Source organism: Misgurnus anguillicaudatus, chromosome 22 (assembly GCF_027580225.2).
Source record: "Misgurnus anguillicaudatus chromosome 22, ASM2758022v2, whole genome shotgun sequence".
NCBI classification, from domain to species: Eukaryota; Metazoa; Chordata; class Actinopteri; order Cypriniformes; family Cobitidae; genus Misgurnus; species Misgurnus anguillicaudatus.
This window is the reverse complement of record NC_073358.2, coordinates 35,177,324-35,201,701: the sequence shown is the minus strand read 5'-3', so window position 1 is coordinate 35,201,701 and position 24,378 is coordinate 35,177,324. Positions and strand designations below refer to the sequence as shown.

The following is a 24,378-nucleotide window of genomic DNA, read 5'->3' as shown; positions in this document are numbered from 1 at the left end:
TTTGGAATACCTATAAGTATTTGTTGAATGAATTATTTTTAAATGTATCGATTGAGTCGATCCTTCTGTCACTTGTTTTGATTGCTTTAGCTTTTGTAAATATCCGCCTTCATATTTGATGCATTTTGCTGCTTGACTAGAAACATTAGGCTTGTTCAACTTCAAGAACCGTCAGGCGGATGACGTCAAAGTACCGCGAGACCTATGCAAGAAATCATACGGAGAGTCTACTTTCGACTCCATCTCGCGGTACTTTCACGTCATCCGCCTGTCAGTAGCAGCACCGCATGAAGTCGAACAAGCTTAGTAGCATACTGAGACAGGCAGCGTATTTTACCCATAACACGCATGACACATGAAATGCGTATTCGACTTAATGTAGCGCTGCGCAGACCGATATGCGTATGACATCGGTCAGACAACTGTGGCATGCCCCTGAAGCAGTCTCGCGGTACTTTGATGTCATACAATGATGAGTATGCGCAGTGCCACATGTAGTCGGGCACATGCACACAGCGGCTGCGCAGTGTGATCTGATCTACCCACCCAAGCTAAAAAGGGGACGGCCTTCTTTACAACAACAGTGTGCATTACGAAAAAACAACCGTGTGAAAGATTAAAGTTTTTGGGAAGTTCTTGGGAAAGTTTGTAGGAATCGATCCTACGTCGGCAGCTGGTTTCTTTATCAGATGCAGTTTACTCGGTGACAGTATTTGGTGTATAAACGTGACAGATTCATACCATGGTAAGTTGTCATTGAAGACTTGAACTTTTCGTTTCGTTTTACTAAAACATGGCTGGAACGATAAAAAATAACTTATATAAGAACAATACTATAGAAATGGAGAAGAATAACACGCACAAGCATTTTTTAGATTAAACATATAGACCGTGACTTTTTATAAAATACTACCAACTCGATACACAAATGTCATGATTTACATGATATTTAAATGTGTTCGTTCGTTCGTTCGTTCGTTTATGTGTCCCAAATGTGTTTGGGTTAAAGTCTAGATGACTTTAACAACTTTGTTTGAGTGTTAGACATAAAGTCTGTCACCAAGTGTTTGACAGCTGTTTCGCTAACGTGATGATTTAATGTGTTTTACAAGCTACCTTATATAATAACGTTAGCAGGTTATTCAAACAACTTCACTGAGATCTACTGTAGTGAAGAAAGATAAACGATATTGGTGGTGACTGTTAACATTTTGTCAAATTTTATCAAATGTTTTTAACCTGAAAAGTCATTTGAATGTCATTTAGTTTCTTTAACCCTTATTGTTGGTAAAGTTCAGGTTGGTTGAAATGACAACATTGGAAGTGTTGAATTGAAACACACAGGAGGGGGATTTCACCTAGTCTCAAGGAAATTCCATATTCATTATTGGTCAGAGTAAGAGAGGAAGGAAGGATGTAAAGAAAGGATGTGAAAAGAGGTGTGTATCCTGCAGTCCCCTGTTCATGAGACCGCATTATTTAATAGAGTTTATCTGTTTATCTAATGAGTTACAGGCTACAACTGACTTGCATAGTTTTTTTGGTGTTATAATTATAATTTGCCATTATTTCATCATTGTGTATGATTTTGATATAAATATCATTTTCAGATCTTGAGGGGCAAATATATTGAATTAAACTTTTAGTTCAACCCCTGGCAAGCACAAACCACAGACAAAACTTTGAAACTAGCAGTGATAACTAACAGTGTAAACAGCAACATAAATGCATAGCTGAAACATCAAATGGTAATTAATAATGCATAAACATATAACATTTTCATGTTACAATGCATGCTGGGAACAAGTAAACCTTTAGCACTGTTGATTGTAAAATTGTTTATTCAAATGACTCTGTTTGTCAGGTTGGGTAAACATTTGGACACAGTTTCTAAGAAAGGTCAACAAAATCTTTGTTGCTAACATGTTACGGCTAAATTTTTTTTGTGTTCGGTTTACACAACATATAAAAATAAACCGATTCCTCCTAACAAAAATATTTTTTGCAAATTCAATAATAAAACGATTTGCTGTGTGACCACATTTGTGGTTGTTTTGCAGTACAATTCTTGAGGAAAGTCTCATGATATTTATTTGTAGACAGGGTTGTCCTAAGATCTGTTATGTGATGGCATGAATAATAAGTAGTTTCCGGTGAAAGGGTTTTTTTGTTTTTTACTATAGATCGTTGACCAACCTTGACCTTATGCCTCTTACATCCTTCTTAGCACAAAGAAAGGAATTAACAGTCAGAGTCAGCTGATATACAGGATGATGCAGATGCCTGTCTGATACTGTAGAGATTGTTAATGTCAGGATGGTCACCAACTCTAAGTGACCATAATTCACGTCATTTACAAGTGTTGTTCTCACAAAGACCTCATTGTGAATGCTGTCGCTTCCAGAAAAGCACACTTTGTCTGTCTCCCATGTGCTGTTCCTGGTTAAACTGTAATTGGGCCTTTGAGAGAGCAGAGGCACTGTTCCAGGATGACATTCCCACAGCTTGGTGTAAACAGAAATCCGCTATCATGGGAGTTTTAAAGGAAATTTTCTTCTCTACTTTTTGCTCTTAGTTGTTCAGTAACTCCAGTTATTGCAAATGTCTTTCTCTTGTACTAAATATATATAGTGGGAAGATTCAGATCCAACATGGGAAAAATGTTGTTACTGCATAAATCATTTGATCTGCATCTGTCCTTAGGAGAATGGGCAAAACCGTCTCCGTAAGGCTCAGGAGGATGTGGAAGAAGTGAAGGTAATCATGCTGGACAACCTAAACAAGGCAGATGAGCGATCAACGAAACTTGGGGATCTGGAGGACAGAGCTGATGAACTACGGCAAAAGGTGCTACATTTGTGTGAATTTTAGTTTACTCTTGACAAAACATGCTTCACAAAAATGTGTGTGCTGAGGAAATAAATATTTGAGGAAACTGGTAAACATAAACAATGTTTCCGGTATTACAAGTGTTTTATGGCCTTACAAGGAAATATCATTTTTGAGTATATAAATAGTCTTTAGGTGGGATGTATGGAAAAAGTGGACAATTTACATCCTGACATTAGTTTACTATGTTAATTTTAGAAAATAATTTCCTTTGGTAATTAAATGAACAAAAACTTGTGTAATACAGTATGGCAGTTTTTGTGCACAGATTATGCAGGACATGCCAGATTCTTGGTTTGCAAGTCTAAACAAAGACTTGGTTAATTTACATTACATTAGACTTAGGAAGAAAACACATGAGTCCAGTTATAAAGCCAATTCCTAAACCTCCTACTGTTTATTAAGATGGATAGTCTGGAGAAGTCCTCCGTAAATACTGAAATTATACATTTAATAAATTTGGGTCATAAAGACTTTGATGATTAATTTGCATGTTTGTGTTCATTTTCATTTCAGGGAGAAGCCTTCTCAAAAACCTCAGCTAAGGTGAAACAAAAGAAGCGCTGGGAGAATAATAAGCTTAAAGTGATAATGGCAGCAGTAATAGTTGGAGTGGTCATCCTCATAATTGTGATTATAATAATGAATACGATTCCAGATTCCAGTGGAAATGGCTCAAGTGGTCAAAGAGCTGCAACTTCAAAGCCACCACTAGAAAATTCATCAGGATGAGGTCAATCTTAAAAAGGTATCGGATAAAAAATGAAAAATATACAATTTAAATGGTTCTACTTAATATCAGTTTGCTAATAATGTGGTGGGTCATACAAAAATGGTACCATGGCATCAACTTAATTTTTGCTTTTATCTTCATTTTTACAATGGTAGCAGTTAACATGTGCCCTTGTTGGACTTAACTGATTAATCACAAAAAAAACATGGACGGGTGTGATAATCTCAAGACAACTTTTGTGTCAAGTTTGACTTTTTATTAGTCATTATGGAATAGAACGGGTGGGTATCAGAAATGTATATTATTGCCAATGTTTTGAGCATGATCTTGTACATTTAAATGTGTTCCAAAATGTAATGTGATTGACATGTTAAAGGGACTGTTAACCCCAAAAAATCTTTTAACCTTGTTTTTCATTTACTTTGAAGTATTTGCAAAAAACACAAGTATTGATCAGCTCAGTCACCATTTACTTTCTTTGAATGGAAGAAGGTGAAGAATGAAAGTGGTTATTTACATTTACATTTATACATCTTATTGAGTTGCAGATATTAAACTGCATGAATTTGAGTAAATTATTTTTCATGTTTGAGTAAAATATCCCAATCAAGGCTTTATAGAAATAGTTCAACCATAAAAGAAAATATATTAAGGTTATATTGAAAATGTCCTGGTATATTATTTTTAGATTTCTAATAGCATTGGATAGTGCCTCATTTTTAAAAGACATTTTAAAGTGGATCCATCATCAAAAACTAATCCATATGTTATTAATTGTCTTACAAGGCATTGTAAGGAGCTATTGTAGGAAAACATTTATATTTCAATCTTTATAAACTATAGCCAGATGCCTGTTTTCAAGATAGTTGAGCTCAGAAAAACACATTTCTTCACTTCGGAATAATATGGATTAGTTTTATGGGTGGATGAGCTTTTGGAGCTTTAGAAATGGGGCACTATCCAATATCATTATATAAAGCTGAAAAGGAAATTAGCCAGGTTTTGACTGAATATAAGGTCATATACACGAGTTGTTCAAAGCTTGATTGTTTTCTTTGTTTATCTGAACCAAAACCGATTTGTTTTAAGGTTGGCTCTTCTCTCATGGTCGAAAGGATGCAAAAGCATCATTTTAAATCCATGCAACTTGTGCCATAGATATAAAGTTTCCAAAAGGCACACAAATGGGTTTGGAAAAAACAAACAAAAAAATATCTATTACTTATAAAATATGTAATTCATTCATCCTCTTAGTATGAATTCTCTGTGCCTGCATTTTTACGATGTGTTAGGCAGAACATTTACTTATATAATATATACCCATGTATTCTTCATGTAAAAGCATTTCAGTACTGCAGTTGTAACTTGAGAGAGATATCAAACTTTTGCTGCTAAAATCAGCTTGAATCTTTTTGTATGTGTGTGTATGTTGCTTATGTAAATACAAATTGTCTAAAAAAAATCATTTTTGTAATGTATATTTATTTAGACATTTATTGCATTTCACTGTTTGTTGTCTTTTGTAATGCTAGTTGAGCTTTTGTAATATCAAAAAATGAGGGTATCTGAATTGTCATGCAGTTAAACTAAGGAAGCATCAACCGGTGCTTCATAAATTAGAGGTGAGCTTTACAGTACATAGTGTATAATTGTGAGTATGGTGTATTTGTAAATTTAATACAAACAAGCATTAGGGGCGGAATAAAAATTTTTTGCCAAATCAAATTCTTCTGCACTTAGAAAAAGCAAATGCACACAAAAAATTACCAAATTGCAAATTAATTAACACCAGTGCATGCACAATGAATTTCCAATAAAGTGCCACATTTTGCAACAAGGCATTACAGTTTCACAGTTAAACTTCTTTAACAAACTACATTTATACATTTGATATTAATTAATATTTATTTTGTTTTTTAACAAATGAAACTTGCAATTTGGAATTCACCAAAGAACACACTGCTTAGGCCAGTAATTCGTAACAAAAAATAGGCATCTGGCAACCCTAACCCTTATCTGGCAACAACACAGGCCGCGTGCGAGACAAGTTGATGTTGCTATAGTAACGTCAACTGAAACCAGTATGTGTTTTAGGTTGCTGAAATATCACAGTAGATTTTCATACGATTTTCCTATTTCATAAACAAAAAACAAAGCAAAATGGCCATCGACGACCTTCGAGTGGAGTGGATTAAAAACGCAGTTTGTGTCATGTTTAACCTGCCTGATTCAGGCTGCTTTGAGGAGTTACTCGCCCGCGCTGATGGAGACGAGGAGCAAAAAATCTTACACTTTTTAAACGCAGTTACTGAAGAGGAGGAGACGTCAACGCTTTATTTCTTCAAGTATATAAGGGAAGAAGAGGTGGAGGTGGAAGTTCCTGACGGTAAGTTTTTAGTAATTTGATATCTAACGTTAGGGTTATTCAGTCCAAACTTACAGTAATATGTATTGTAACGTTTTGGATATTTAACGGTTTTCTTTAAGTAACTGTAAAACGCGTGACGTTTAACTGATATCAGGTCAGATTTTTTTGAATGCTTCACTGCACTTCATTTATTTATTTTTTATAAAAATGGTACCTGCTCATAACTAAAAGTTAAATGGTATGTAATTTCTCAGTAATTACAAGCCAAGATTCAACAGATATTGCGGAGAATGGCATTGAGAGAAGTCAGTCAGTTTCTTCTGAAGAATCCCTCACATCAAGCAGAGCCAAAACACCTGTTGACAGTAAGGTTCCTTCATTTGACCAAAAATAAATTGTTTAAAGTTACAAACAAACCATTTTATTTTGTGTCCATCTTGTTTTAAGGGGGAAAAGGGTCAAAAGGTCAAAAAGAAAACAGTCACGAGTCCTTGCACCCTACAGAAGACTCTAAGATGCAAGATTTTGCAGTCGAGGGCCTGTCAGAAGCCATAAATGAGGATAAACCTCATCGCAATGTAATACTCCTTTATTAACCATAAAGATCATTCTCTGTTTTGGGTTCATTTCAAACTCTAGAAGTTCCAGTCAATATTTTTGTTAAGATCTTTGCAATATTTTAACAAAATGCATTCTTGCACTTTAATCTGCCACCACAAGTTTGAGATTAAGGTTGTGTATCATGTGGAGCTTCATGCGGCTGTGAATAACATCCCGGAGAAATTTGTGAACTACAACGCTGTCTACTTTCTGAGGAACACTAATGGTAAAATAACTAAATCAGTCCCAATATGTGTGTTTTTGCCACTTTATTTGCTAATAAACTAATATGTCTGCTTTTTTATCTATTCCAGAAACTCTCAGTGAACCTTTGGATGTCAATGAGGCTAATCAATTGATGCCCAAACTTGTTGAGTTTGGCAGGATGAATGGCCACCCTTTAACGGTGTTTAGAGGGCTTCTCAACAATGTCCGTGACTACATATCTTATATTTATTACAGATGGAATATTATGCAGTAAAACCAGATTTATTTAAAATACTATGTCTTTCTAATCCATGCAGATCTATATCCCTCTTCTGTCAGTGAACCAGTTAAGGCTCACTGATGGTGGCTATCACGGGGCAGCTGCCTTTCAAGACAAAGACATGGTGGATGAGATAAAAGAAGATGAGGTCGATGAGCGGCAGCTTTTGGAATCTTATGGTGCTTTGGAATTCAGAGATGAACTCCTTAGCGCTGCAAATAAATTCTTAGGGGTCATGGACAACACCCTGCAGCAGCTGGAAGGTGTGCTGGTGTCTTTCATTTCAACTGTTTGACTAAAATTCACTTGTGGCATTCAGAAATGAAAGAAAATATTTCTTTTTTTTTCATAAAAAAACTTTAAGTGTGTGAATTGACGAGATATTTGTCACATTTGAATGCAATATTGAGGTTAAACCTTTTTTTTTATTATAGGTGAATTTAAATTAGACATTCCAGATCTTGATTTGAATGCTGAAGTGGAGGTGATTTCGTCCAATTTGACAATGGTGGAGAAGCTTGAGCTGTGTATGATGAACTGGCAAACACAAATCACTATTGTCATTGAAGAGCAAAAAAGGAAGAAACCGCAGGTCTGTGAAAAAAAGTTAAAAGGATGAGGGCATCTATACAAAACAGTTTATGCAACAGTGAATATTGCAAATCTCTTTATTTAAATGGGCTTGTTGCGTTGTAAGAACATGGAGGACAAGCGCAGTTGTTTGGAACAATTTAATGCAATTTGTAGTGTGGTGGTTCATTGTAATTTTCTTTTCAAATTAGTGATTGGGGATCCAACTTTTTTAAATACTTTTTAAAGGGACACTCCACTTTTTTTGAAAATATTCTTATTTTCCAGCTCCCTTAGAGTTAAACATTTGATTTTTACCATTTTGGAATCCATTCAGCTGAACTCCGGGTCTGGCTGTAACACTTTTAGCATAGCTTAGCACAATCCATTGAATCTAATTAGACCATTTAGCATCGTGCTCAAAAATAACCAGGAGGCGCAAAGATATTACGCAGTTCCCGGAAATAGTCCCCTGCTATTAAAAGTTATAAAGAGGACTATTTTGCTGCTGTGTAATATCATTGCACCTCCTACAGTCATGTTAGAGCAGCAAAGTCCTTGATTATTATGCCAGAATGAGAGTATAGTTCTTAGCCATATCGGCCTAGAAAATCGCAACCTTTAATTTTCTGTCGGTCTTAGTACACGATGTTACTACAGCAGAGTCAAGTTTTAAATAGGAAAAATAACTCTTTGGTTATTTTTAAGCGTAAATGCTAAATGGTCTAATCAGATTCAATGGATTGTGCTAAGCTATGCTAAAAGTGCTAGCGCCAGACCCGTAGATTGGCTGAATAGATTTCAAAATGATAAAAAAATCTAAAATTTAACTCTAGGGGAGCTAGAAAATGAAAATATTAAAAAAAAAAGTGGAGTGTCGCTTTAAGCAAAGATCTGACTCACTGTTTTTTTACCTCTGAAGGGACCTGGACCTTTGGCTGAGATTGACTTTTGGCGTGAACGTACTGCTGTCCTGAGTAATGTCAATGATCAGCTAAAGCTCCCAGTGGTCAAGAAGATTATGGATGTGATGCTTCGAGCAGAATCATTCACAATGCAGGAGCTGGAAAAGACAACAGCTGAGCTTATTAAATATTATGAGGAGTCTGTCAACAATGTACAATTTCTTAGCACTTTGGAACGACAATTTAAGGTAAGAAGAATCCACATTCACTTGTACTGTAGTTCCACCTCTAGAACTATAAAAGGTATTTTAAATATACATGCATATAATGTGTCATTTGTACATACTGTATGTGTATCTTATGTACTGTGCATTATATTAACTTACAGAACCTTGCCACAGGGGTGGATTTTAAAGTGGTCTTGAACACTATTCCTGAAATTATGAATGGGTTGAGAATGATCTGGATAATATCCAGGCATTACAACAGATGAGCGTATGGCATCTCTGATGGAATCCATAGCTTGGGAACTGTCGGAACGGGTTGCCAGGGTTGTGAACATCCGTGTTCTTTTTAAGTGAGTAAGAAAAAAGTTCCAAGACCCCAAGCCTTTAAAATAAACTTTGCCAAAACATACAATAAAATAAAAGCTTTTAGGCTTCAGGCACATGTAAATTAAAATAATTCTCGTCTTTAGGTAATATGCATTTTAAAGGTGGGGTGCATGATCTCTGAAAGCCAATGTTGATATTTGAGATCACCTAAACAAACACACCCCTACCCCAATAGAATCTGGACCTTCTTTTGATAGACCCATCCCAAACATATGCAACCCAGGCAACTATGTCGGTTAGTAGACACGCCTCTTACTGCTGATTGGCTACAAGTGTGTTTTGGTACTCGGCCCGACTCCCTTTTCCAAAGTGTTTTTCAAAAATCATGCACCCCACCTTTAAAATGAGGGTTAAACTTATTTTATTATTTATTACATGTAATAGAGCAGTTTCCTAGGCAAAATTAAGATTAAGCCAAGACTATGCATTAGTTTTTACAAACAAACCTTACAAAAACATTACTGGTGTGCAATGGCGGCCGGTGACTTCTCTTCCAAGGGGCACAAATTCAAAATATGTGTTCGGAGTGTCATGTGTGTAGCTCGTTATTTCAAAATATGTGTTTGTTGCGTCATGTGAACCATGTGCATCATGTGTCTTCTTGTCAAAATACATGCCTGCTGCACACGCGTCGAAAGGAGTTATGATAAAAGAGATGCTCACGTTCACAAAACACTCGAAAGACACTAATTACTTAACAGTAAACTCTGAGTACACATGAGATTAAAGAAGTATCTGGCAAACGCGAGCGTCTCTTTTATCATAAACCCCTTCGAAGCATCTGCAGCAGGCTCACGTGATGCACATAAGTTGACACATACATGACACGCTGAACACATATTTTGAAATGACGAGCCACACACATGATAGGCATACATGTTGTGACGAGCTTCACACCCTGTTGTGCATCTTGAGACAAAACAATGGCACTGTTATATTTTATGATATTTTTATTTCAGTTAAGACAACTCGAAGCATTTTAGTCTTGGACTAGACTTAAGACCTGTCCAGGAAACTGCCCCAATATTTATTTATGCTTGATTATTTTAGGAGGAATTGCTTTTCGAAGATACAAAAACTTACAGAATATTTCTTAATGATAATTCATAATGACTTTTGATATTATGCAGAGACAAAAGGGTAGTGGCCAAAGCCAAGGCTAAGGATGGAAAGCAAGTCTTAGAGCGCTGGAAGACCTGTTATTTTGAGGTCCGGGCACGGATTGAGTCATCAGATCGAGATCCCCGCTGGGAATTCGATCGCAAAAAGCTGTTTGAAAAGACAGACTACATGGCTTCAATCTGTCAGGATTTGTATAACGTCTTGCAGGTTAGCTCATTTATATTTGACATTAGGGCTGGGTGGCAATATACAGCAAATATATCTAGATAAATGTTTGCATGCAAGTCAAAGCCTCATGTGAGATAACACAATCACACTTTTATTAAAACAGCGTATGATAAAAATAAAATTGAAATACAGGGTTCACCTCCCTGTTTGAACAACATCTGTACAACATGTGAGCTGGTTGGAAAGCTCACCTCAGTATATATTTTTGGCAAAGCTTCTGTTGCAAAGAAAAAGGGTCATGTCAGACCATACCGATGTAGACAGTATCGTTTCATCCCGTATCCTGCTGGGAAAAATACCAAAACTCAATATACCACCCAGCCCTATTTGACATGAAGGAATTGAACTTAAATATATATACCTCACAGACAATAACCTACTCTCACAAATTGTATTCACTAATAGACCCTAGATGAGTTTTACATTATCTTTGGACCTGAGTTAAAAGCAGTGACGGGAAATCAGAAGCGAATAGATGAAGTTTTACGCCAAGTTGACTGCCTCGTCACACCATTTGAGGAACTTACTTTTGACCCTTTCGACATCCGTAGAATGGGAAGTTGGAAGATGGCAATGCAAGAATTTAAAACTGAAGTCCAGGTTAGAATTTGTGAAAAAAAAACTACAACTTCATTTTTTTAAAGGTGTTTTTTATTAATTGCTTTAGTTATTTTTTATAGGCTATCGAAGGAGAAGCTATCAGTTTCATTGATCAGTCCTTCAAGTCGCTGCGTTCTGCCTCTGCCGCCTTTGACCTCCTGCTAAAATTTAAGCACATCCGCTCCAGAGATGCCATCAACAATCAGTTAATGAAGAAGTTTAACGATATCCTCGCTCAGTACGCCAAAGAGGTGCCTCAAGACCTCAAGAGAAAAAAATTGTTTTTCAAATGATATCTTCATTATAAAGAGGTAATATTGTGTCATCTTTGGTAATGTTGTCATCCAGGTGGACTTTATAAATGACATATTTGTGAAGCACAAGGACAATCCACCTTTGAATAAGAATCAGCCTCCTGTGGCAGGAGCCATCTACTGGGAACGTTCGCTGATGGAGCGCATAACAAGCCCCATCGAACGTTTTATGGAGATGAAAGAGATGATGGAGAGTAAAGAGGGCAAAGCAGTAAGTTTGTAGTCACAACTAGTTTTCCATATAGATAAACGTGTGTTTTACTGTATATTATCCACTTAAAAAACACAGCCAAATATATAATCTTTCCTTTTTTGGCAGGTAAAAGCCAAGTACACAGAGGTGACAAGTTGTATGAAAGACTATGAGATGCAGCTCTATCTGAGCTGGAAAACGGAGACTCAGCAGGCTTTACCACTGCTAATGAAGAAAAGTGTGCTACTCATGGTCAACAGTGCTGGTGTTGTGTGTGCAGACTTTGCAAAGCCAGATATTGTACGTTTTCCGCAGTACATCATATACTTCTAAAAGCAATGCTTTGAAATGATACTTCATGTTATTATCTCTATATATGATTGTTATTGCTCAGGATTCAGAGAGGAATGTGGAGAGGGACGTGCGCTTCTCTGTAAATTTTGATTTTGAGCTAAAGAAGATCATATCGGAATCCAAATACCTGGATCAGCTGGGCTTTACCGTATCAGATTTGGCACGAAACATTGCTCTGCAGGAAGAAAGGTTTATGAGGTAATAAAGCAAATGTTGCACCTTCATAGTAAATATATATTTAGCATTCCCCCCCCATTGAAAAGTTATCTGTCAATTAATACACTTCCCTGACGAGTTTTTACAGCAATCTATATTTCCACTACTATCCACTAGGTGGTGCTCATACCCAACTTATGAACATTTAAGCATCCACTGATTTAAAAACAATAAAAACTCAGTTTATGTTTTGATCATAGTTTTGAATCTGGTCACTAACAAAAGTCATTTACAAAATTGCTATTATCTCAGCTTTTTTGCTTAAAATTTGGTATTTTTGAAGAAACCTACCTATATTTGAGAGGTGATAAAAAGAGAACAAATGAGGATAGGATGAACATTTTTCCTGCTTTGTTTGTTTGTTTAAAGCAGATGGTCTGTTTATTTGATGTATTGTATGTTTATATATTTCTAAAAGTACATTTCCTGGAAGGCATTAAAACTTAAAAATGCTGCCGCTGGCTGGCAACTTAAAAAAAAAAACACTGGCGGGGAAAGAGTTAAAATAAATTTGGACTTGATGTTAAATTTTAATTCTATGAGATACAGTACTGTGCAAAAGTCTTTGGCCACCAACACCAGACTTGTTGTTTTAGAAGTTTTAATGTCCATCCATATTTATTGTTCAGTCTATTTTATTTAGATACAAACAGAAAATACAGGAAATAAGTAAATAAAAAATAAGAAATTTCAGGATTAAATGTCTTCTTTAGGCATCGTCTGTGTTTAGTGTGACCTCTCTTGGCACTAAACGCATCTTGAGCGTTTTGGAGCAGTAAAAAGACTAATTTCTTTAAAGTTAAGCCCCGGGAGAGGCGGCAAAAACGCGCTATTTGCTCGTAGTTGGATGCTTGAACATTTGAGTTTACTCGCTTCATTCGCGTGTTAAAGCTGCGCGTGAAATTTTAGTCATTTGAGACATTCACCCGGAAATTTGCGTCATGGGAGGGGCTTCTGCGACTGTAATCACGTCACTACTACAGCAAGGTCCTGATTGGTTAACGCGGCGCGGTAATCCGTCGAAGTTCAGATTTTTCAAATCGCGCATGTTTCCCGCGGCAACGCTTAATTCGTATGGAACACGCCATCCACGCTGCGCCTACCGCGCCGCAGGATGCCTAATCGCACCTTTGCATTGACTTAACATGTAAACCACTTGCGCTTGCCACCTCTACAGCATTTGGTGTGAACCCTGCATTAGAAAATTATAATTACGTTTAATGCTACGTACACACCAAACGCCGGGCAGCGCGTTACTCGCTTTAGATTATTCACGGGATTTAACTTTGTGTCATGCAAATTTTTCGAGGAACCATCTGATCGCGTCTTTGCATTGACTTTGTATGTAATCTACTCGCGCAAATCGTTGAACTCACATCTGGTGTGAACCCACAGTAAGAGATCCTGCAGTTTCCTGCTATTGCTCAACTGGAAAGGGAGTTACCCCTTGACACATCAGTTTACATTTTTATACAGTTTTTAATACTATATGCACATTTCCTGTATTTTCTGGATGTATTTAGACCGAGACTGAGAAACAATTATATATGATCACTATAACATTGCAAAAACAACAAATCTAATTCTGGCATATTGGCCTAAGGCTTTTGCACAGTACTGTATGTGTTTTAAATTTGGCTGTCCTTAATTCATTTACCATGTTTTTACATGCAGGTACATAAATGGACTTCAGACATTAGTGAACCATTACCATTCTCTGATGGACAGCTTAAATGATACAGAGTTCTCACTAATGGCTGAGCACGTGCAGGATCTGAGAAAAGTGCTGCATTATGGGTGCAAAAGACTCAACTGGAATTTTCTGAGTAAGTAAACGGGATTTCACATTATTTGTGCTTCACTGTTTCCGTTTTTAAAGTTTGAAGCAAAGTAGTTCAATTCAACTTTTTTGTTCTAAAGGTATACCAGAATTCATCCAGCGTGGAAACCTGGCCACTTCAAAGTTTGAGTCTCTTATGAACCAAATTCAGAAGAATGTAAGAGACATTGAAGATAAACTTAAATTTATTGAATCAGCAAACCTTTTCAGGTTCCCAGCACCAGACAAAACAGGACATGTACCAGGTAAAAACTGCAATGTGTATTTTCATTGACTAGATCATCTAATTCCTTGCTCTGCCAAATTGTTTTGCTGTGTTTTCTTTGCGTACTTTTAGGTGTAAAGGAGTTCTTTGAAGTCATTGAGGGTGAAAGGGCAAAGGTTGTGAACCTGCTGGTAAATAAGTATGCAGCAATCAGTCCTCTTCTCACCAGGATGGAGAGTCTGATCGTGGGGACTAACACTGGCAAAGCCAAGCGCATGGCTCAGCTGTACACTTACTGGGAGCGCAAGATCTTTGATTCACTCACCAAGATGGTGCTCAAGTAAGTGTAAATATTTCCTATATAGTATGTTCCCTTGCCCTTACATCAATAGGGTCATCCTATTTTATGCTTACAGAACATATTTTTATATGGTTTATTAGTGTATTTTAATGTACTATTTTGTAAATTCTGTCTTTCAGGAATATTCAAGTGTTCAACACTGCACTGATGGGCACTACTCCACTCTTCCAAATTGACACCATCCTCTCTGCTCCTGAGATTGCACTGTATCCCAAGAGCAGTGAGGTGTACAGGCTTATTAAGCAGTCTGTTGGTGAATGTGTGGAAACCACTAGGGTATGCTAATTCGGGGACTAGATTTGCATAGCACATGATTTATTGGAAATGGTTTCTAAGCAAAAATACATGAGGCCGCAAGAATCTGATTCTTGGCCTGCCGATATTTAATTCTGTTATGAATTTAAATCTAATATGAAAGCTGGAAATACGTTTTAGTTCCAACAGTCAGGTCTTATTTGAATTGCTGTTGCCATTAAGTGAATATTTGGTCATTCCCATCACCTTTTCTTCCATTTCTTTGTTTTTAGGGGTTTGTTCGCTGGATGCATGGCAGTTGCATCCAGTGTCCTCCACAGCAAGTGATTGGTGAAGATAAACCGTTCGTCTTCACTTTTTACAGTGAAGTTTGTCAGGTTCCACAGATAAATGAGCAAATCACGGGCGTCACCCACAGTATGCAGCGTCTCCTCAATGGTGTAAGTGTCTACGTCAAGCACTGGATGAGCTACCGCTCTCTCTGGAATCTCGATAAGTCTATAGTCTTGGAGAAATTCGCAGAGAAGAAGCCCTCGTGCGTGATGTATGATGAGAAGTTTCAGTATTACATCAAGGTCAGCAAAGAGGTGGCAAAGCAGCCTTTAGTGAAGAACGAGCACATCATCAGGCTAAACCTAGAGCCACTGGCTCGTGCCGTCCTGGAGAACGCTCAGGCATGGATCACGTCTCTGGGCAGGCTGTTGAATGACTCTGTGCGAGAGGAACTTTTCAACCTCCGTAATGAGCTGTTGGTGAGGACTGTGCATCAAACTTTTCGTAATGTTGTCTGTCTGTGAATCATACTTGTCTACCAATCAATTAAAAGAAGTTGAGAATTTATGTTTTTTTGCATTAAACATGGTTTTACTGTGAATAGAAATTGTCTGATAATTTGAAGAGGAGCCCAAGTACCTTGGAGGACCTGAAATTTATTCTGGGCACCATCACAGATATCAGAGATATGTCTCTATCAGTAGAGATGAGAATCAATGACATCCAAGAGAGATACAGAACTCTTCACATGTACAGCGTAGAGGTAAGTAATCCTGACCGTGTTAGACACTACTAGAGGAACAGTAGTTATTATAATTTATAGATTGGATAGGAAAATGTGAAAGTTGGTAAGTTAAGCGTCAAAATATTTCCAATAGTCAACATGATTTACAACCTTTACAATAGGTTACAGAGGAGGAGCTGCAGCTATCTGCGAACATTGGCAATCTGTGGAGTGAGCTGTTTCTCGAGTCTAGACAGGTTGACCGCAGTCTGGGAAAAGTAAAGAAGACTTTTTCTGAGGTAGGTCGTCATTCACATTAGGCACTGTTGGTTTGTAAACTGTACAACAGATTTTGCATCCCCTCTGGGATAATTGAAGAACAGTTTTTCATACTTGGATCTTTATTGTGAAGCAACAATACTTACAATCTTGATTTTTATCAATATTCCCTCTGTCTCAGATCACTATTAATCAGACTGAGGAGTATAAACAGGAGCTTTCCATATTTGCAGAAAGCTTCAACATGCATGGGCCTGGAGCTGTGGGAAATGATCTCGAGAAAGGCAAGAGATCAAGTGCACCAAACACATTAGAGGCGGATCACACAGAACGCATTTATGGCAGTGGGAGATGCCTTCTTTGAATGGTTTTCTATTAGCCGTGAGCGTTATTTGCGCCGTTTATGCACGTGGAACGGCTCGCATTTTTGCTGCCTGCCACACTTCGCATTTTTGCAGGAGTGTTCTGACTGCCTCAAGTTGTTAAAAGTTAACTCTGTGTGGAAAAAGCGCCCAACTTCATTTGCATTTTTCCTATTGTCCATTCGAATGAGGGGAAGTTAACAGTTGCTTGAAACAACTGGATACTGCACTCAATCACTGTCTCCTGTGTGTTTGTGCAACTCTCTCCCAAGGTCAGAGCAAGCGTCCTGTTTTTAAAGTTTGTGCTAATATGACAGTTAAAAGCAAACCATAGTTTCAAGAGCGCTCATGCTTCAATATTTGCTTGACAGGACAGCTGACTCTGTGGTTGCCTAGCAAAGGCAGTGTGGCACGCCTCACGTTTTTAACGGCGTTTTGTGTGATCTGCCCCTTAGTTCTTCTTTAACATCATATCCACGTGGTATTATATCACAATGTGTGGTCTTATAGGATTGATGATCATGGACACCTACGAGGCAGAGCTAGCGAAGGTAGAGGCAAGCCGTCAGGAACTGGCTAAAGCTGAGAAGCTGTTTAACCTGCCCATCACTACGTATCCAGAGCTCCTCAATGTGCAAAAGGAGATGAACGGCCTAAGACAGATCTATGAGATTTATAAGAACCAGAAGGTTACAATCACAATTTGTAATACAGCTTTATAACTTATTATGTGGTCAAATGATCTGACAATGTTTAAAATGAAAGGCATGTTTTATTGGTGTGTGTTTGTGTTACTCAGGAAGCTAAGGCAGAGTGGTCACAGACCCTGTGGGTAAATCTAAACATCGATGTCCTCCAAGAGGGTATAGAGGGATTTATCAAGAGTTTGCGGAAGTTGCCAAAGGATGTGAGGGCTCTTCCTGTGTCTTTCTTCCTGGAGGGACGGTTGAAGGAGTTCAAAGAATCGCTCCCCCTCTTGTTGAATCTAAAGAATAAAGCTCTTAGAAACAGGTGATTGGTTTAATTTGTCGTTTTATATGTCAACATCACATATAATTTAATCTCTAAACACAGCTGGTAAGTATGATTTAAAGGATAAACGGTGTGATGTCAGATGGGGAACCTAAAACTTATCTCACCATGCTAGATTGTTATCTGTCTGAGCCCATGAGACTCACACTATGTTGTACAGGCACTGGAAGAACCTGATGGAAGGGACTGGCACTAGCTTTGAGATGAACCCAGCCACCTTCACTCTGGAGAACATGTTCTCCATGGAACTGCACAAGTATGGCAATGTCATAAGTGACATTGTTAACTCAGCTGTAAAGGAGCTTGGTATTGAAAAGGTTAGAAATCTCACAGATTTGACCAAACATATGTCTTCCTATTAAAGATAGAGCTTTAGTACTATTTTAAAGGAACACGCTGACTTTTTGGGACATTAGCTTATTCACCGTATCCCCCCTGAGTTAGAAAAGTCCATACATACCCTTTTTTGCATCCCGTAACTCTGTCTGACGCACCCACCGCTAGCCTACCTTAGCACAAAGACTGGAAGTAAATGGCTCCAGCTAGCATACTGCTCCCAATAAGTGACAAAATATCACCAACATTTACATCAGCGTGTACAAATAACAAGGTCATATGAGACACAGCCATGTTTTAATCGTATACATACTGAGAACTATATTCTTAGTAGGCAAATCACTGCTATTTGGGCGGAGTGATTAGCGCAACACTTGTGTGAACTCTCTGCTCCTCACCAAGGGGTTTCTCAGGTGCTGCGAGCAAATCACTCCGCTCAAGTAGCAATGCTTCGCCTTTTGAGATTATAGTTCCCAGTATGTATACAGCATTATTTTGTCACTTATTGGGAGCAGGATGCTAGCTTGAGCCATCAGGCAGAGTTAACTCCAGTGGATACGGTGAATAAGCTAATGTCCCAAAAAGTCGCCATGTTTCTTTAAGTTTTCCAGTGTTTTAATAAGATGCACACAGTGGCAAGCTTTTATAAGTTAAGAGTGTTTTTACAGGGAGTGAAAGAGGTAGAGGATACCTGGGAGAATTTGAAGTTCAATGTGCAGAGGTACCTAAAAGGCACAAAGGAGCATGGGTTCATCCTCGGTGCTGTGGATGAAATTCTCCAGCGTCTGGATGATGATGCAATGAACCTGCAGAGTATGGCAGGCAGCCTTTTTGTTGGTCCCTTCCTATCCACTGTGCAAAAGTGGGAGAAACATCTATCGCTTATCAGTGAGATTATTGAGGTCAGTGGGTTACCCTCAAAAACCCTATGAAATGAACACTGCCTGTAATTAATATCTTTAGATTTCAAAACACATATATCCTAGTCTACTTGACTTAAATTGCATTTCAAATGTTATGGGAAATTTAAGTAAAATATTGATACTAATGACTTTTAGTAATGGCTTCTCTAAACTGTCTCTACACTGTAATCATAAATACATCCTGATATTCACTTACAGTAGCATGCAGTTAATCGTAGTTCATCAAAGTACCACTAGTTGGGATTAACTAAAGGCTATTTTCTACCAAAAAAAGTCTTTTGATATATCCTGCCTATAAGAAATAAGTCAACAACAGGAAAGATGTATGTGGATATGTAATGGACACTTCGCTCATATGCAAGTAATTACTTAATTAGTTAACTAATTAACTGTTTTTGCTGATACACTGAAATGTGTGTAGGTATGGATGTTAGTACAACAAAAATGGATGTACCTGGAGAGTATTTTCATTGGAGGTGACATTCGCTCTCAGCTACCCGAGGAAGCCAAAAAATTTGACAATATTGACAAAATGTTCAAAAAGGCGAGTCTTTTATTGCCAATAAATGTAAATGTGTTTTGTAAGACATTGAAATGTAAAAATAATTTTTTTTAAATATATTCTGTATATATTATATCTCCAGATAATGACAGACACAGTGAAGGACCCTGGCATTAAAAAGTGTTGTCTAGTTCCAAATCGCCTGACTGATCTGCAAAATCTAAGTGATGGTTTGGAACGCTGTCAGAAGAGTCTAAACGATTACCTTGATTCCAAACGAAACGCTTTCCCGCGCTTCTTCTTCATCTCTGATGATGAGCTGCTCAGTATTCTGGGCAGCAGTGAGCCTACTTGTGTGCAGGAGCACATGATTAAGGTGCTTTTGCCATGTTTACATACAGGAAAACATCAACTGTTATAATTGTGTTGTATAAGTCATTCTCATATCAGAACAGCTCTTAAACCATAACTGTCCTTCTGCATTGTCTCTTTACACCTACAGATGTATGATAATATAGCAGCTCTGCGCTTTGATATGGGAATGAAAGGAGAGATGCTTGCGAATGCACTGGTGTCTGCGGAAGGGGAGGTGATGGAGCTCAAGCAACCTGTACCTGCAGAAGGCTGTGTGGAGGACTGGATGACTGGAGTGCTGCTGGAGATGAGGAGAACCAACCGACTCATCACCAAAGAGGCTATTTACTTCTACAGTCACCAGAAGTCTAGGTGAGGAAATGACTAATCCACCATGCTTTCAAATTAAACTTATCACACTTTTCAGATTTGCATTTGTAAGAATGTAAAATAGTTTTGGGAAGGTTTTGCTGTTAGTTTAAGTAGTTTTATCATTAATCATCATCATTCTGCCTGTCTGTCAGGGTGGACTGGATGCTTGACTACCAGGGCATGGTGGTGCTGGCAGCAAGCCAGGTGTGGTGGACTTGGGAGGTGGAGGATGTCTTCAAAAGGATGAATAATGGAGAGAAGCAGGCGTTGAAACAGTATGCAAAGAAAATGCACCAGCAGATTGATGACCTGGTGAGGCGCATCACACAACCCTTAAAGAAGAATGACAGACGCAAACTCAACACTGTCCTTATCATAGATGTCCATGCTAGGGACATTGTGGACACTTTTGTCAGAGACAGGTATGTTGCAAATACTGTGCGGTCTTGTAATTTTCAATAATTATCTTTCCTAACATGCACTTTTTTATGTGGACAGTATTACAGATGCACGTGAGTTTGAGTGGGAAAGTCAGTTGAGATTCTACTGGGTTAAGGAGCCCGATGAACTGTTTGTGCGTCAATGCAGTGCTCAGTTCTCCTATGGCTACGAGTACATGGGACTGAATGGACGGCTGGTTATTACTCCATTGACTGACCGTATCTATCTCACACTGACTCAGGTATTCGTCTTACACAGTTGTTCTGTCCTAGGTGCCTTGATTTGTGCATGTCTTATTTATATAAGCTTTGGTGCTCTCAGGCCTTGTCTATGTTCTTGGGTGGAGCACCAGCTGGGCCTGCAGGTACAGGGAAGACTGAATCCACTAAAGATCTGGCAAAGGCTTTGGGACTTTTGTGTGTGGTTACCAACTGTGGAGAGGGAATGGACTACATGGTACTGTAAAAGACCTCAGACTCATAAAGATTATTTGCTTTGCTTGGTTACATGTTGTAACATTATTACTGTGTCTCTTTATCCCTAAGGCTGTGGGGAAAATCCTCTCTGGTTTAGCTCAATGTGGAGCGTGGGGATGTTTTGATGAGTTCAACCGCATTGATGCATCTGTGCTGTCTGTCATCTCCTCTCAGATCCAAACCATCCGAAACGCTCTCATGCTTCATCTCAAGAGGTTTCATGTGAGTTTAATATATTCATGGTTAGTCGGCTTTATAAACTATATCATGGTCTAAATGTCTTGTTTTTGTGATGGTTAGTTCGAAGGCCAGGAGATCAATCTGGACAGCCGTATTGGGATCTTCATCACAATGAATCCTGGTTATGCTGGCCGCACGGAGTTGCCAGAGTCAGTGAAAGCTCTGTTTAGACCAGTGGTGGTCATTGTGCCTGACCTGCAGCAGATCTGCGAGATCATGCTCTTCTCTGAGGGCTTCCTCATGGCTAAGGTTAGGACATCTTGTATGCTGTATGAAAATTCGGCCTGTCCTTTGATTTGAAAAATAGAACACTCAGCACTAATAAAACTGTAGTGTTTACTTTAAAAAAAAGACTTTTAACATTTATATCTATGCAATTTTATTCATAGCGACTGACAGTGAATATTGACTAATATAAATATAAAAATTCCTAATTGTTATACGGATTTACTTGCAGGTTTTAGCAAAGAAGATGACTGTGTTGTACAAATTGGCACGGGAGCAGCTGTCCAAACAGGCACACTATGACTTTGGGCTCAGAGCACTGAAGTCAGTGTTAGTAATGGCAGGAGAGCTAAAGAGAGGTTCACCCAATCTCAATGAGGTACTGATCTCTCTGCAATCCTTGACCACCTAAATTAACTTCTTACAGTTCTACTACAGTTAATTTTGTAATTTTTGTTCCCCTCTGATAGGATGTCGTCTTGATGAGGGCTCTTAGAGACATGAACCTGCCCAAGTTTGTATTTGAGGATGTTCCTTTGTTCTTGGGCCTTATATCAGATCTGTTCCCTGGGCTCGACTGCCCACGCGTTCGTTACGCCAGCTTCAATGATGCTGTAGAAGCCGCCCTGCAAGAGAATAATTATATTTTGCTGCCCGACCAGGTGACTCTTCCTTTATTCATGATTATCAGTCACGTGACCTCATACGTCATCCTCTCTTTTTCCAGTTGATTGCCGCCATTTTGAGTACCTACTGAGTACTGTCTATAGCTAGCTTGCTACGATTTACAGCATATTTTCCCCCACATATATTATTTTGTTGTTTTTAGTTTGTATATTCTATGCATTAGATTCATATAGCCATAAATATGATGCAATTACATATCATGTCATAGAAAAATGAGCCCATGGAAAACTCGCGTCATCTCCACTGTTATTTTTATAATCAAAAACAGCAAACATGAAACAAAAACTGTAAATATATGAAGAACATAACAATGCAAACTTACTTTATCCGAGCCCAGCTCCACAGTCCGGTGCAACTCTGCGACGCAATTTCATTTTTATACAGTCTGGTATTTTTGCACCTCGATCTTGCTCCTTATTACCTTCTCCAAAACACTTTCAACAGTAATCTGCAGTCGACGATCAGTGAGAAGATGTTGTTGACGTCATCTGATATTCATGTATAGTCTAATCTTCAGAGGATTGGTTGCATGATCCAACAGATGCATTCAGTCCATAATTTTACATTTGTGAATGTAGGTGGACAAAGTGGTGCAAATGTATGAGACTATGATGACCAGACACACCACCATGGTGGTTGGACCAACAGGGGGAGGGAAATCTGTGGTGATCAACACACTCTGCCAATCACAGACCAGGTCTCTGTCTACTCATAACTACCTATTTATTTTTCTATAGAATTTCTAGAATTTACATGTTTTCTTCTACGCAAAACAAAAAAGAAACTCTAAATTGTATCTGTAGGTTGGGCCTGCTGACCAAAATGTACACCCTGAATCCTAAAGCGATGAGTGTGATTGAGTTGTATGGGATCCTGGATCCGGTCACACGAGATTGGACTGATGGGATACTGTCTAACATCTTCAGAGACATCAACAGACCCACAGATAAAAAAGAAAGGAGGTAAACATCATGTCTTTTCTAACCAAAATCCTGAAAAATTCTTTATCAAACATCAAATCAAAGTATTTCTAACTGATGCGGTGCTTTTATATTAAAAGCATAAAATACAGAGTTTTACATCTGCTTGGATCCACAGGTACATACTGTTTGATGGAGATGTGGATGCCCTGTGGGTGGAGAACATGAATTCAGTTATGGATGATAACAAGCTTCTCACATTGGCTAATGGAGAGAGAATCCGACTACAGAACCACTGTGCACTACTTTTTGAAGTAAACCTGCTTTATTGTCATTTAATTCAAGAGAATATTCGGTGTAATGTTTGTAGATTTATAAACAGAAGTGATATGTTTTAGGTCGGAGATCTGCAGTATGCCTCTCCTGCTACAGTTTCTCGGTGTGGAATGGTGTTTGTGGACCCCAAGAACCTACGCTATGCTCCCTACTGGGAAAAGTGGGTCAACAGCAGACCCTCTAAAGTGAGAAACAAATTATTTGGGTTCTGCCGTATCGTAGTCCAAGAATAACCGGTAGCTAGTCAGAGTTGGCAAGGGAGGCTAAGCATGCACACATGTTTATTTTAATAATGAATGTACAATATGTGCACAACAAAATGATGAAATATTTTAAAGAGCACCTATTGTCTGATTTAAGTTTTACATTTCCTTTGGTGAGTAAGTGTGTATTAGTACATGTTAACGATATGCGAAAGGTACAAACCCCAAAGTAAACGATGACGCGAGTTATCGTCTCCAATGTAAATCTCTTTTCTTAGACTAAAACAAACACACGGATTGTAGGCAACAGTTTACTTTTCTGGGCCAGATGACGTGGACTAGACGGTCATTATCATTATTCCTCCCACTTGGACTCACAGTCTGCAAGTTAACTCCTGTTTGCATTGCATTGTGATCGAATCTTTCAAACATGGTAAGGAGCGTCACATTTCTGGCTGATGTCAGAGTTATTCAGGTCAATCACAACGTACAGATTAGCTGGCCAATCAGGGACACACAGCTTTTCAAATCTGTGCGTTTCAGGAAGAGAGTGAAATCTGGAGCAACAAAAATGTACGGTATGTGGAAAGTAATGTGTTTTTTTAACCATAAACCATGCGAACACATTGTATTATAACAAATACACAAAATAACGTGTTTTTTAGCAATGAAATAGGTGCTCTTAAAATATTATGCAAATATTAGGGATGCACGGATACAAAAGTCAATATTCGATTACTTAGAATGACATCTACCGATACTCATAGTTTTGCTTTTTACTACTTGTTTCCAATTATTACGTTATCAAGCTGAAACTCTTTTGTCATTGTTATGCTGTG

At 38.2% G+C, this 24,378-nt stretch overlaps 2 protein-coding genes across 2 annotated transcripts in view; both read left to right on the top strand.

The window, feature by feature from the left end:
• The first annotated feature begins 545 nt into the window (after positions 1-545).
• Positions 546-5,326, top strand: vamp5 (vesicle-associated membrane protein 5). The gene is made up of 3 exons (XM_055199230.2): positions 546-745; positions 2,704-2,847; positions 3,406-5,326. The coding sequence occupies exons 1-3, from the start codon at positions 743-745 to the stop codon at positions 3,619-3,621; spliced, it is 363 nt and encodes a 120-aa protein (XP_055055205.2). The 5' UTR covers positions 546-742; the 3' UTR covers positions 3,622-5,326.
• A 345-nt stretch (positions 5,327-5,671) lies between these two features.
• Positions 5,672-24,378, top strand: part of dnah10 (dynein axonemal heavy chain 10) — a 38,756-nt gene continuing 20,049 nt past the window's right edge. The window contains 42 exon segments of the mRNA XM_055199231.2: positions 5,672-6,008; positions 6,245-6,355; positions 6,438-6,568; positions 6,711-6,816; positions 6,905-7,020; positions 7,115-7,340; positions 7,512-7,669; positions 8,570-8,800; positions 8,941-9,038; positions 9,040-9,129; positions 10,297-10,495; positions 10,922-11,116; positions 11,197-11,367; positions 11,465-11,641; positions 11,750-11,923; positions 12,018-12,175; positions 13,868-14,019; positions 14,114-14,278; positions 14,371-14,578; positions 14,719-14,875; positions 15,127-15,606; positions 15,732-15,890; positions 16,034-16,150; positions 16,312-16,414; positions 17,003-17,181; positions 17,292-17,503; positions 17,685-17,841; positions 18,529-18,762; positions 19,205-19,327; positions 19,428-19,661; positions 19,788-20,011; positions 20,164-20,433; positions 20,510-20,693; positions 20,774-20,908; positions 20,998-21,150; positions 21,229-21,417; positions 21,626-21,772; positions 21,864-22,055; positions 22,659-22,777; positions 22,884-23,042; positions 23,179-23,314; positions 23,399-23,521. Coding sequence (XP_055055206.2) covers positions 5,783-6,008; positions 6,245-6,355; positions 6,438-6,568; positions 6,711-6,816; positions 6,905-7,020; positions 7,115-7,340; positions 7,512-7,669; positions 8,570-8,800; positions 8,941-9,038; positions 9,040-9,129; positions 10,297-10,495; positions 10,922-11,116; positions 11,197-11,367; positions 11,465-11,641; positions 11,750-11,923; positions 12,018-12,175; positions 13,868-14,019; positions 14,114-14,278; positions 14,371-14,578; positions 14,719-14,875; positions 15,127-15,606; positions 15,732-15,890; positions 16,034-16,150; positions 16,312-16,414; positions 17,003-17,181; positions 17,292-17,503; positions 17,685-17,841; positions 18,529-18,762; positions 19,205-19,327; positions 19,428-19,661; positions 19,788-20,011; positions 20,164-20,433; positions 20,510-20,693; positions 20,774-20,908; positions 20,998-21,150; positions 21,229-21,417; positions 21,626-21,772; positions 21,864-22,055; positions 22,659-22,777; positions 22,884-23,042; positions 23,179-23,314; positions 23,399-23,521 — 7,278 coding nt within the window. The 5' untranslated portion in view covers positions 5,672-5,782.